This window comes from Takifugu rubripes, chromosome 2, assembly GCF_901000725.2.
Source record: "Takifugu rubripes chromosome 2, fTakRub1.2, whole genome shotgun sequence".
NCBI lineage: Eukaryota > Metazoa > Chordata > Actinopteri > Tetraodontiformes > Tetraodontidae > Takifugu > Takifugu rubripes.
The window spans coordinates 4,319,207-4,331,461 of NC_042286.1; the positions used below are offsets into that span (position 1 = coordinate 4,319,207).

The 12,255-nt window shown below is 50.0% G+C and overlaps 2 protein-coding genes across 5 annotated transcripts in view; one reads left to right on the plus strand and one right to left on the minus strand.

The window, feature by feature from the left end:
- Positions 1-882: 882 nt before the first annotated feature.
- On the plus strand, positions 883-6,335 carry pax9 (paired box 9). Of its 2 annotated transcripts, none has more exons than XR_003887643.1 (4): positions 883-1,073; positions 1,537-2,148; positions 3,575-5,831; positions 5,986-6,082. XR_003887643.1 is itself a non-coding variant. In XM_011613999.2 (4 exons), exons 1-4 carry the CDS (start codon positions 1,070-1,072, stop codon positions 6,238-6,240), a joined length of 996 nt encoding a protein of 331 aa, XP_011612301.1. In that variant the 5' UTR covers positions 883-1,069; the 3' UTR covers positions 6,241-6,335. The 2 variants fall into 2 exon arrangements, 1 of the variants encoding a protein (XP_011612301.1); XM_011613999.2 differs by having other exon boundaries at positions 3,575-3,699; positions 5,986-6,335.
- A 2,012-nt stretch (positions 6,336-8,347) lies between these two features.
- slc25a21 (solute carrier family 25 member 21) overlaps positions 8,348-12,255 on the minus strand; it is a 60,797-nt gene continuing 56,889 nt past the window's right edge. For all 3 annotated transcript variants that reach the window (XM_029827372.1, XM_011614012.2, XM_003962253.3), the window contains 3 exons: positions 10,928-11,109; positions 10,037-10,089; positions 8,348-9,757 (listed from right to left, as the gene is read on the minus strand). In XM_029827372.1, the coding sequence (XP_029683232.1) occupies positions 9,696-9,757; positions 10,037-10,089; positions 10,928-11,109 (297 nt within the window). In that variant the 3' untranslated portion in view covers positions 8,348-9,695. The remainder of the gene's footprint in view (positions 9,758-10,036; positions 10,090-10,927; positions 11,110-12,255) is intronic.

Genomic DNA, 12,255 nt, shown 5'->3' on the forward strand with positions numbered 1-12,255 from the left:
TCTGCACATGTGAATCAGACGGGTGAGAAGCAGCGCGCAAACAAAGTCAAACCTAAAACAGAAAACATTTTCTGTCTTTATTATAAATTACCTTTAACAAAGGTAGCACATTTCTGCCGGGCGTAACCGTAAATATGCCAAGTTGTGACGCAATGTTTAAAACCAAATCTTGAGGTAAACAAGCGTTCGTCGTTGTCATGTATACTCTCTATATTTATTATCCTTTTGTTCGTTTCTGGCCCTTTTCCCTCCCAAAACTGTGTGTGGAAGTTTAAACTCGGTCGATGTTTGGTGCGTGAAGGGGAGACAAAGCGTGGGGGAAACATGAGCAGAGATGCTGATAATCCTCCAGCAACCTGAGTTATCATTTACAAAAGTCAGCCAGCCAATTATTCCATTCACAAACAAGCGCTCATTTCCCCCCGCTCCCCTAATGGCGCCGCTTTAAACACAGTTCAGGGCGCAAAATCTCTGCATTTCCCACCCCCCCAAAATGACATTTTCTTAATTTTGTCCTCACGGTTGGTCAAGACAAAACTACGGAATAAAACGACGCCCAGCTTCGAGTTTCAGACAGTTTCGTGCGTCCCGCTTCTACATTTCTCCACTTCGCTTTACGTGATTTTTGGATCCTATCTGAATCTTGATATAGCGATGTACTCACCATATCTGTGTCAATAACATAAGCATCTCCAGCTTTCTGATGGGAGGCAGCAGGGCGAGGAGGAGGAGGACTGGGTGGGGGGGGTGATCAGTAGACCTGTCATGTCAAACTTTTGCGCCAATGGTGACGCGGACAGGAGGACTCGCGCAGGTCCGACCGAGAGCGCAGCCAATCAGAGCGGGAGCCGAGCTGGAAGTCCAGCCTCCCGATTTCCACAGATTGAAATGTAAGCCTGTCTCCGGCGCCGTCAGGAAACAGATCGAGAATTTTGTCCTTCTCGTTCCTGATCGCGCAAGAACCTTTTCCTGGACGCGGTGTCGGACAGTGGGCACGCTGGACGCGGAGCAGGATCCTCGCAGGGGGCACAGACCGGACACTGTTTTCTACATCTGCGGCTTCAACACCATGGGTGAGTCCAGATCGGATCGTTGTCCCCCCCCCCACTCTCTCTCTTATCAAGGATGCAGTCTAAAGTTTACAGAATGGCGAGATGTCGACTGTGTGTTCGACCGCTGGTTCCGTTGAACCGCAAAAAAGCAGCAAATTCAGGTGTTTCAAGTGTCAGTTACGCATGAGTTAGAGCGCAGGAGATCCGTGTGGAGTCAAGGTTTCCCTGGAGTCCACACACAAGCTGAAAGCAAGAAAGTCTTGAAAAGAAAACACTCACGTGACAGTGAAGTCATCCGATTTGTAAACTTTATTCGTGAGGTTTTGGGTTTGGATCAGAGGTTAAAGTTTACAGGATAAATGCGGTCACAAAATAGACCCCAGTGATCATTTCCGTAAATATCCATAGGTCAGGGTAGCCGGCGTGTGTATTTTGACCGTGCTGCAGGCTCTCACTCCTCTCCTCTGTTTGTTTTGGGCACCAGAACCTGCCTTCGGCGAGGTCAACCAGCTCGGCGGTGTTTTCGTGAACGGCAGGCCGCTCCCCAACGCCATCAGACTCCGGATAGTGGAGCTGGCCCAACTCGGGATCCGGCCCTGTGACATCAGCAGGCAGTTGCGGGTCTCCCACGGCTGCGTCAGCAAGATTCTAGCGCGCTACAACGAGACCGGCTCCATCCTCCCCGGGGCCATCGGAGGCAGCAAGCCGCGCGTCACCACACCCACCGTCGTCAAGCACATACGGACATACAAGCAGAGGGACCCGGGGATTTTTGCCTGGGAGATCCGGGACAGGCTACTCGCCGACGGGGTTTGTGATAAGTTCAATCTGCCCTCTGTCAGCTCCATCAGCCGGATCCTGCGCAACAAGATCGGGAATCTCTCCCAGCAGGGCCAGTATGAGTCTGGGAAGCAGGCGCCGCACCCACCTCCGCAGCCAACGTTACCCTACAACCACTTATACTCATACCCGACATCCAAAGTGCCCAATCCCGGCATGCCAACCCTTCCCGGACACATGGCCATGCACAGGATATGGCCCTCCTCGCACTCTGTTACAGATATTCTGGGGATTCGGTCAATCACAGAGCAACAAAGTAAGCATGGCTGCACCGAGCTGCATTTTTACATTTACGCAACAACTTTGAAGTCGTTCGTGCGCAAAAGTGCGTGTGTGCGAGTGTGAGTGTGTGTGTGTGTGAGGAGGTTTTATTGTACTCAAACGGGCTGCGATAGAAACGCTGGTGACATTATAAACTCACAGACCTCTTGGGGCAGAACAAAGCTTAAACGGTGTTTGACCTTCGTGCTGATGAGTTAAAAGGCGTTTGGAACAGCTGCTCCGGCTCGGATCATCATTAACAGGCGGATGTGGAATATTAGAGGCAAAGGCTGGTAGATTAGATGCATCACAATGAGGCACGCTGATTGTTTACCCGTGACAGAACCCCCCCCCCCGCCCCCCCTTTCATTATACACCAATGCACGGCTTTTGACGTGTCACACTCAAGTGGTTCCAGATTGATCGGGTTGGAATCAGTGCAGCGGCCTCCTGCGTAAATCACTGCTCACGCCGCCGAAAAAAGGGGGAGTTTTGGGACGTTGGTTTTCCAGGGAGGGATCGTCGGAGCGCGCCCGGGCTCCTCTGCACCAACACACGGGCAGAGTTGACGGAGGCGCCGGGGGAAGGGGGGAGGGTCTGTTTCTGAGGCTGGCTGTTAAAATAATTTATACATTTTTTTTAATTATCAGCAGATGCCGCCAGCTGGTTGTAGAGAAACACGTTCGGGCCTAAATACTTCTCGATTTAAAAAGAAAAAAAAAGAATCGCTTCGTGGTAAATATAAATGAACGGCTGATAAATCAAAGTGGCTTATTGTCAGAGACCAGACCCGGAGCCTTGTTCCGCCGGTCGGGCTCAGTAGCGACGCGGCTGCGGTGCGTGACGGGTTTTGGTGAACTGCGAAGGCGCTCACGGTTCCAAGTGTTGAAGCCGGACAGGCTGAACCTGAAACCCGCTCCTGCTCCGGGAGGGAGGGCGGAACTAAAAGACGGTGAAAGTAAATCAGATTTGTTCCCGACAGGAGGACTAAAATGCCTCTGACCTTTGACCCCGGCAAAGTGTCGGCTCACATCTTCGAATGAGCCTCGAAATGTTCCCTTTATTTACCAGTTTAATCGGCTTTAAGATTTAATTTGATTTGTTTTGACAGATATTTCTTAACTTTCCCTCAACTCCAGAATTGTTTTAGTAAAAAAAAAAGTTGAGCTCTTAAAGATTCATTTAAATACAGATAAAATATCAGGTTACAGAAGTCACTCACATAAAAATCGTCAATTGTTTCACGCTCGTTTTTATCCTGAAATGTCTCTAAAATCGCGCACTTAAACAGGCTGAAACTGTGCGCGTAAAGGCGCGCAGGAGAGCGCAGCAGACTCTAGTTCGGGCTTCCTAACCTGGTGCATGATATGCCAGCCTCTCTTTTAACCTCTCCTCTCCTCTCTTTCTCTTTTGCCCCCCAGTTAGTGACAGTTCGTCCTTTCCCAGCGCCAAACTAGAAGAATGGAGCGCTATAAACAGGACTAATTTCCCAGCACTCAGTGGCGTGGATAAACCTCATTTAGAACCCGAAGCGAAATACTCACAGGTAACAAACGGACACCTTCATTGTTGTGTAGCAGAGAAGCCCCGAGAGATTCCCTCAGAGCCGGAGCTCCTTGGAGCCCGTGGAGCTCTTTAAACGCTTAAAAGTCGCCATTATTTAACTAAAAGCTCTGGAAGCCTCCTCATCCTTCTGACGGATTTATTCCCCTCTTTTATGCCGAATTGTTTCGCGCTGGACGCATGAAAAAAGAGAAAAGCAGTTTGTTTTGGGGTTTCTTGGTGAGTTGTTCTATTTAATGAGCTGGTTGAGGGTTGGAGGCGCGACAATGACCACTACCTAATTTATCTTATTTCGGATTACTGCGAAAAAAAAATTATTACAGCAGCAGAAAGGTTGGGAAAAAAATCTGAATGTTTAAAGACATGAGTGGAATAAGCCAGATAAGAATTGTGACACTCATCAGGGAAACGGAATTAGGGATGCTAAACTATGATTAAAATGGAACAAATGAGCGCGTTTTTAAGAATAATTACACGCACGTATAATCAAAATAGTCAAAGTGTTTTATTTTTATCTACTCGAAATGAATCAACTTCAGATCTAAGTTTATTTTCTAACGTGTGTTTTTACTTATTGTAGCGTGAAGTCGGAAGACAAAAAGCAAAAATCCCATTTTTTGAGGCGTCGTTGGGTTTTTGTCTCTTTATCAGTTTTTCACGCTGGTCACGCAGGAAAAATGCGGGATGAAATGAGCTGAGCAGAAACCGACAACTGGACGCGCAACCAGAAATAATCACCAACCATTAAACAAATAATAATTAACAAATCTTTCCATTGCAACTTATCTACTAAAACACGGCAGCACGTTCAGAGTTTCGACAAACCTAAAAATGGCGCTTTGTTTAAAAATGAATGAATAATTTTAACAAAAACTGTCCGTTCAAATTCAAAGAAATAATATTTTTATTTGTCATTAATTCTCGACCAAAGGGCTCGCGAGACTTGTGGAGAATTTACCAATAACAGATGAATAAATAAATGAATAAAACTCGGTAAACAACCTCAGTAAACAACCGAGTCTGTTACGCTGAGTAAAGAAATGGAACCGGAGGAATTTGTTCTGATTCGGTGCAGAAATGAGCTCTTAAAGCTGCTGCTAATAACTTTAAAACAAAAGAACCGAAACGTGGATTATTTTCTTTTAAAACGAATCACGTCATTAATTGTAGCAAAGTTATAAAAAGGCCCGATGCTGATTAAAATATTTTTGATGAATAAGAATAAACGATTAGCCGAATTCCGTGAGGTGATCTTATAATTAATTATTTAGGAATCCAAGAATCCTAAATAATAAAATCTCTAAATTGTTCCATCTGTTTATTTAGTAGAATATCAACATATTCAAATTATTTTTTATTGATGCTGGAGGAGGGAACACGTGATATAAGCTGTGAAAACTGGCATTAATAAAGCGTGAATGTATGAAATGAGCTGAGCCGATGCGGGTTTGGTGTCAGCTCCCTGCTTATTTAGGCAGCTTCCCGCATCTTTGCTGTCAGGCGCTTCCTGTTTTATGTCCGAGCTGCTAACATTTTCATAATGAACAAAAAACCTCTGCGGCTGTTTGGAAAAGGAGCCTCGGTGTCGAACCCCCGCACAAACACCCGCAGCCGCGCAGAAAAAAAACGCGTTTTGTCATCACCGCAAACGTCAGAGGGGTTTTTTGAAATTACCGAGGGGCAACCAGGGACGGGGCAGCACAAAGGGCCTGATTTCAGGGCTAATTCTCAGTAGCCTCAGACCACCCAGGCAGAAATTTGGCCGCTCTGCTGAAGCACTTTGGATAAGTTAAGTTCTGTCCCGCTGCCAGAGCCAGAACCCGCTCAGACTCCGAACCCCGCTCGGCCAATCACCATTTCCCTCCTTCTTGCCCTTTCACTGGGAATCTCTCATGACATCTGTTTTGCGGTGCCTCCCCCCTCACCCTCACCCTCACCCTCGTCTGCCATCGTCTGACGTGGAACATCAGCGTTGCCAGGACGAGAAATCCATTTTTTTAGGGCTAGAAACTAAATCCTTTAGACTATAATGGCCAATTATGGATGTGTGGCTCTGAAACACGTTGGTCTGCGTCACGAGAGTGCTGAATTTATCACTGCTGCTTTTCCTAAAAGGTTGGATTTTCCCCCGTTAAAAAATCCATTTGCACTGTTTTACTTCACGTTCACCTCCGAGTTTTCATCTTCCTCTTCGCCGTCTTACTTTGATAAAGCTGAAGGTGGGTTCCGGCCCCCCGTTGACCCTCTCCTCTCTCTCCCGTCTCTGCAGACGCCGAGTGGCTTGCCCACAGTGAACAGCTATGTCACAGCTCCCAGCATCCCTCCCTACCACCCTCCCACCCAAGTGTCACCCTACATGGGGTACAGCGCCACCACCTCGGCCTATGTGACCGGAGCCACGTGGCAGCCAGCCAGTGGCAGTGCTCTCTCTCCCCACAGCTGTGACCTCGCCGCCCCGCTGCCCTTTAAGAGCATGGCGGCCAACCGTGACGCCATCCACCCGCTCGCCGCCTCGGCGCTGTGAGGACTGGCGGAGGGAGGCGAGGATACAACCGGTTCTGTCTCCTGCGGCTTCACATCGCTATGAAGGACTCAGGCCCCCGGGACTCCTACCTGTGCCCCCCCCCCCCCCCCCCCCCACCAACACCCCCGCCACCTCGTCCCTGCTCATGCGAGGAGTAAAGCGAAACCGAACTTTAGAGCAGGCGTACTTCAGGACGGACGCGCGTCAACAGCTCTTTACTGCGGCTAATGCCCCGGGGCAAACGGGGTAAAGTACAAGGTGACGACTAAGAAGAGGGGTGGGGTGGGGGGGTAAAAAGAAACCCCATTGATCTTCAGGGTGCTTACTGCTATTGTTTTTATATATTTGTACGCTTTCTTTGTGTTGTTCTTTATGTTTTCATAAACTGTATAACATGGAGCGTTGCCCCCCCCCCCCTTCTCCTAAAAAAAAAAAAAAAAAAAAAAATCCACACGAGAGCTCCAGAGAAAAGTTAATTTATTAGTTTAAGGTACGTTGAATGAAGTGCAATTGGCCTCGCAGACAGCAATGGGGACCCGATTGGCACCGGTCTAATGTTGGAGTTTAACACCTGACAAATGTTGCACACTGAAATTGAATGTATCTTATTAAATTGCTTTGCTGTTCACGAGGCCTAAAGCTCCCTCCTTGTACGCTCGCCGACGTGCGCGTCGTGGTCGCCGCGGCCTCCCGGCCTGCTTTACATTAGCAGGAAGCCGCTTTGCATGAAAGAAACCCAGACCCAGGAGGGCTGGCGGCGCCGGCCCGGCAGGAACGACCATCAGACTCGTGTTTGTCACGCACGGCGCACATGGACGCATCACCATCTCAGAGCTGCATTAATGGGGTCTTAGCTTCAGCCTCACGGAATCTGGGTCAAAATAAGCTAATTCTGTAAATTCTGAGTTGTGTGCAGGAGGTTTCCAGGTCGGAGGTCGTCGGGAGTCGAAGACAGAAGGCCCAAAAATTAGTTTTGCAAATTGATGCAAAGAGTTTCAGGTGGGGGCTGCAGCTCCAGGTGGAGCGCAACCCGACAACAATTCTCACCTCCTCTTTTCCATAGCCTCATCGCCTGGACCGTGGGCGGCCCGCTCAGCCCGCGTTACAGCAACAACGGCGTCCACGGCCCCTCCCTCCCTCCCTCGCCGCAGGCTCATTTGACTTGGAAAGCGCTCTTCTCCGCATCCAGTGGTCACGGACCGTTGCTCAGGGATCGCATTGACCGTACGTGAACCACATCACAGGACGCGACGACGCGCCGGCCGCCCCGGCCTGCCCTCGGGGCCGCCCCCGCGCGGGCCCCCGTCATCCATCAAACCCGGCGAACGAGGGCCTGCGAGTGGCACCAGAGGTGCTCAAACACTCACAGAACACTTTTGGACTCCGCCAGCCTCCCGTCGGCCGAGTCGACGGTCCGAACGGCCCTCAGACCGCACGCGTTCACAATCGCCGCCGCCGACTTCAGCGCCACGTGGTGATCTTTGCTTCTTGCAATGAGGCGGCGGCCTGAGTAACGCAGAGCAGACGGCCTTCGAGCGTGTTGATAGAACCGGCGTGAAGAAGCTGACAGCAGCCAGAATCTTTCCCTAAGCAACAACTCCCCTGAGCCGCGGCTGGTTCCGCACCGCTCACTCCGATATCATCGCCCGGACCTTCTGATCGGTGTGTGTGAGCAGCCATGCGTGTTGGGAGGAGGAGCAGCCGTGCCTTAATCACAGGCCTGCTCCAGGAACTGAGACGTCGGAGATTTATGGCCGGCTCGCCGCGCCGGGGAATCCAGGTGAAACGCACGCCGGGCTGTGCTTCTTCCCAGCTGTCAGCAGGTTCGGCGCTTTGACAACTCCATCTGTCTGGGAGTCATCCATCACCGCCCCCCCCCCTCGGCAGAAAAAACCTTCCGCCGCTGTCAGATGCCTACGTGGCTCAGAGGAGGCCTCGGGCCGGCGGAGAGGTGCTCGCGGGCGCCGCCAGAGCATGTGCGACTCCCTCAATCCTGCGTTCACTTTCACAAAAACCCTGAGCTCAAACACCGACGGGGGGAGGCGTGCACGAGCCGAGGCGCCCGAAAACAGGCGACAAAAACTAGTCCCACACAGAGCCGGCGAGGAGTTTCATTCCTTTTTATTTGTTGGAGAATACATGTAAGTACCGTGGCAACGATGCCAAAAAAAAAGTACAAATTTATTGTATAAAATGTGAAAAATAGTATCAAATGTCTAAGTTAATGGGAGATCATAAAAAAACATGCATATAGATGAAAGCAGCCGCTGCTGCTCTGAGGTGATCACAGTATCTATAGGGGAGACGTGGGGACTCTGGGAGGCTCACGGGCTTCAGTGAGATGGGATGTCTGGTAGAGATGAATCCTCCGCTGACCTCAGCGGGTTTTTATGACCTCTGTGCAGCAGGACGGCGCTCGGCTCTACGTCGGGCTGCCTAGAGCGGCGCTAATATGACTGAACAGTGACAACAGAAAGGCCCCTCCGCCTCGCTGTGCTAGCAGCGGAGCTGAAAGGTGCACTTTGGAAAACAGCGACATTATGTGACGGAAGCGAGCGTGACGCAGCTCTGCGGACGGCCGAGCGCAGCCCGAATAACGGGGGGGGGGGGTTCAGACGACAGGCCTGAGCCGGGTCGAGAGACAAACCGGCGGCAGACGCAGCCTCTGAAATTCTAAAAATAGAAAATTACAATTTTCTAGATTTCTTTTAAAAAAAATAAGCCCGATGAAACAGTTTGGATTAAAAAAAATAAAACTGATAAATCCTGTTTTGATTTTTTTTTAAAGCTGCTTTCCAGCTGTATTTTGACATGTTTGATGAAAGGTCACATTTTTTTGACCTTTGGGATGCAAAATTAAAAGTCTTTTTTTTTTAACATTTGCATGTGTTTCGCTTCCTTTAAAGAGAAAATCACGAAAGGGTTTATTTCAGAGGGACACAAAAGTCCTCTGAAATCTGCGGACTCGCACTCGACCCTCAGCTAAAACCGTATGTGGACGTCTCAGTCTTACAAACTGCATCTTTAAGGTGTAAAAGCATTCAAGTATCACGCATTTCTATAAAATATTCAGTCGACTAAATAGTCTACTTATGAAAGATTTTCTTCATAACTCATTTCTTCACCCGCCTTCCCAAAAATGATATCGCCCACTTTTTTAACCCAACAGAAACGCTCCGCGGAAAAGCGATAAAACGCGTTAAAGCTACATTCAGCAGAAACTACCGAGTTGTTAGCTCGCGGATTTGCATTTGTACCTGATGCTGACGTGGAAAGTTTGGACCTGCAGTTGTTTCAGAGCTGTTTTCTTCCGCTTAACCGTAGTTCTGTTTTAACGTATCACTGTTATAGAAGAGCAGTATTTTTGAAAGAATTTGGTCTGGCGATACTGAGTATCAGTAGGAGGTATGATTAAGGCACTGTGGTTTGTTTCATTCTCCTGTCGGGGGCCGCTTTTACCAGTTCCTCTGCAGCCATCCTGACACGTACTCATACACCAGCAGCATCACAGCCCCACCTGCAGAGAGAGAAGACCACCACAGTCAAGCTGACCAACAGCGGCTAATGCTAACGAGGAAATTCACTGAGTGGATGGATGGATGAGAAAAGATGAGCCGGTCCACTAATTATATTTTTATGACTGCGTACACGGGGCAAAATGGTCTGAATTAAGGGTATAATTGCACACGTTCTGCTCTCATTCCAGCAGAAACAATCACAAATAGCCCAGGCCACGAAAGCCACATTAACCCTGAACCATCAGCTCAAGCTGCGTTAGCATCTGTTAGCATCTTACCTGGTCCCAGACGCATTATTTTCGGTACCAGTCCTTTGTAGAGTGCCAAGTACCTGGAAAAAACACAGAAAAGGGTTTCAGGAAATCATGTACATGTATGTGCACTTGCTTGAGAGAGAGAGTGTGTGTGTGTGTGTGTGCGTGTGTGTGTGTGTGTGTGTGTGTATGGCGACTTGTGGCCTGTCTGTCTACTTCCCTCGCCTGTCTCTCACCCCGTCAGGTTCACAGCTGGGGTCTAATGGCCAGCGGAGTCAAAGACCTGCCCCTTAATGCATTCAAGGTGACCGGCGGCCGCCTGCCTACGCCGAGTGCTCCCGGTCCCGCTCCCTGCCCCCGCCACTGATGGCGTTAATAAGGCTCGACCCACTTCCTCCCCGGCCCTCTGTCTGATTAGATTGACCCGTAGAGCGCGGCGTGCCTCGTTAGGGTCTGCTTAACGACATCTCCCATAGGGACCACTAATTAGCCGGGACTGTGTTGTGTTAGTGTAGGGGACTGGGGATGTCCCCCCCCCCCCTCCGTGCACCCCTGCAACGCCAACATTTCAGCACAGGGCTGCTGGGCTCACTAACTACAAACATGTCGTCCTGGAGGAAGGTGCATCGCAAACACAACGAAAATATGCTAACGTTTACTGTCCAGCTGACGGACGGCAGAAATGAGCGTAGCGTCCATATTTGGTTTCCATTCATCAGATCAAACCGATCACCCCCCGACTGCATTGTTAGCGGAGGAAACTCGCACCACATCACCCACTCTAACTTGTTGCCGCAGCTGGAATCATTTGTCTTCTCTGACAGACGGTTCTGGCCGCACGTCGGCGATGAATTGCTAATGAAGCGGTCCAAGTGTCTCTTTAGCCCCCGGTGCGGCGGCGACGTCGACGCTCACCCCTCCTCCCGGTACACCAGCGCCATGGTCTGGAAACAGGTGCGGTATTTGATCTCCCCGGGCACCGGCTGGGGGCCTTGGATGCGGCTCTTGGCGACGTCGAAGGGGATGTTGACGCAGGAGGAGATGGTTCCGGACACCAGGCCGATGGTGAACTTCCTCAGGAACTCCAAGGTGGGGTCCTGGTCCAAGAGATAAATGGGGATAATTTAACAAGTGCTTTGCTGATGCTACAGGAGAGGAAGTGGAGACGCCGCGCACGGACGATATGTGATGTCTAAAATAATAGATTAAAGCACGAGAGGGCTTGTGCATATAATTGCAAAGCCGGCATGAAAGCTTGGATCATTTTATGGTAGCGGGGGGTAGATTAGGACTTCCTGGCTGTGGCGCAGGGCTCTGATTGGCTGAACAGAAGCACATGTTCTTTGAGGAGCCAGCAGAGAGGATTTATAAACAGGGTGCATGCAGGCAGACTGAGGAGGCATATGGGGACAATTTGTGTAATTGGGCTGCGACTGGGCGCAGGGGTATTACTGTACCAAAGAAGCCCAGACTCAGAGAGCTCCGACAGCTAATTGGCCGGGATATTTTTACAAATGACAGCAGCCTCTTTGGTCCGGGCCTTTCTCAAGTGGCTGGACACCCTGAGAGTCGAGGTAAATCAACAGCTAATCCCACTTCTTCTCTTTTCCTCCGGCGGGCGGTGTGGAATGGGGCTAGCATACCCGCGGCCTAAGCACACCCATCAAGCCACTTCCTAACAGCCTTAAGCAAACATCTCCTCGCACATTCACCTATGAGTGATGATTCCTCCCGCACGCTGTTAAAACAGCCGCGCGGGAGCAGCCCGGATTCGGCCGGCTCAATTTGCAAGTTCATTGTTGCCGACTAAAGGGGATTTGGAGGAACGCCGCCGTCCGTTCGGCCTGCGAGATGTCGGAGCCGCAGTATTTATGCGTCTTCAACAATAGTCATCGTTAGCCTCTCGCAAACATCATTCCATCCGTGTATACAGATGTGGCCCAGCCCCACAAAGAAGAAGAAGAAGAACAGAGCTATTTGGGTCACCTAGCCACATAATTATCATCCAGAGGAGGATGACCACTCGCTCCTCTGCTCGCCGTGCGTCACTGGAAAAATGCGGAAAATGCAGCGGGCCCGGCAACCTCCCCCTGAAAATAGTCTCTGCTTCCAATTAGTTCATTGGAGTTAATCTAATGCTCCCAGTTTGTACATGTGGAAGGGGCGGATGGTAACATTTCCATTAAACAAAATTAACTTTTGTTTGGGCCATCAGAGCCTGCCGGATGTGTAACCTGAAACCT

Bases quoted from the DNA above. Each gene is read 5' to 3' on its own strand.
- pax9 (XM_011613999.2), top strand. The intron at 2,149-3,574 runs GTAAGCATGGCT...TTTGCCCCCCAG, and splicing joins GTCAATCACAGAGCAACAAA to TTAGTGACAGTTCGTCCTTT. The intron at 3,700-5,985 runs GTAACAAACGGA...CCGTCTCTGCAG, and splicing joins CCGAAGCGAAATACTCACAG to ACGCCGAGTGGCTTGCCCAC.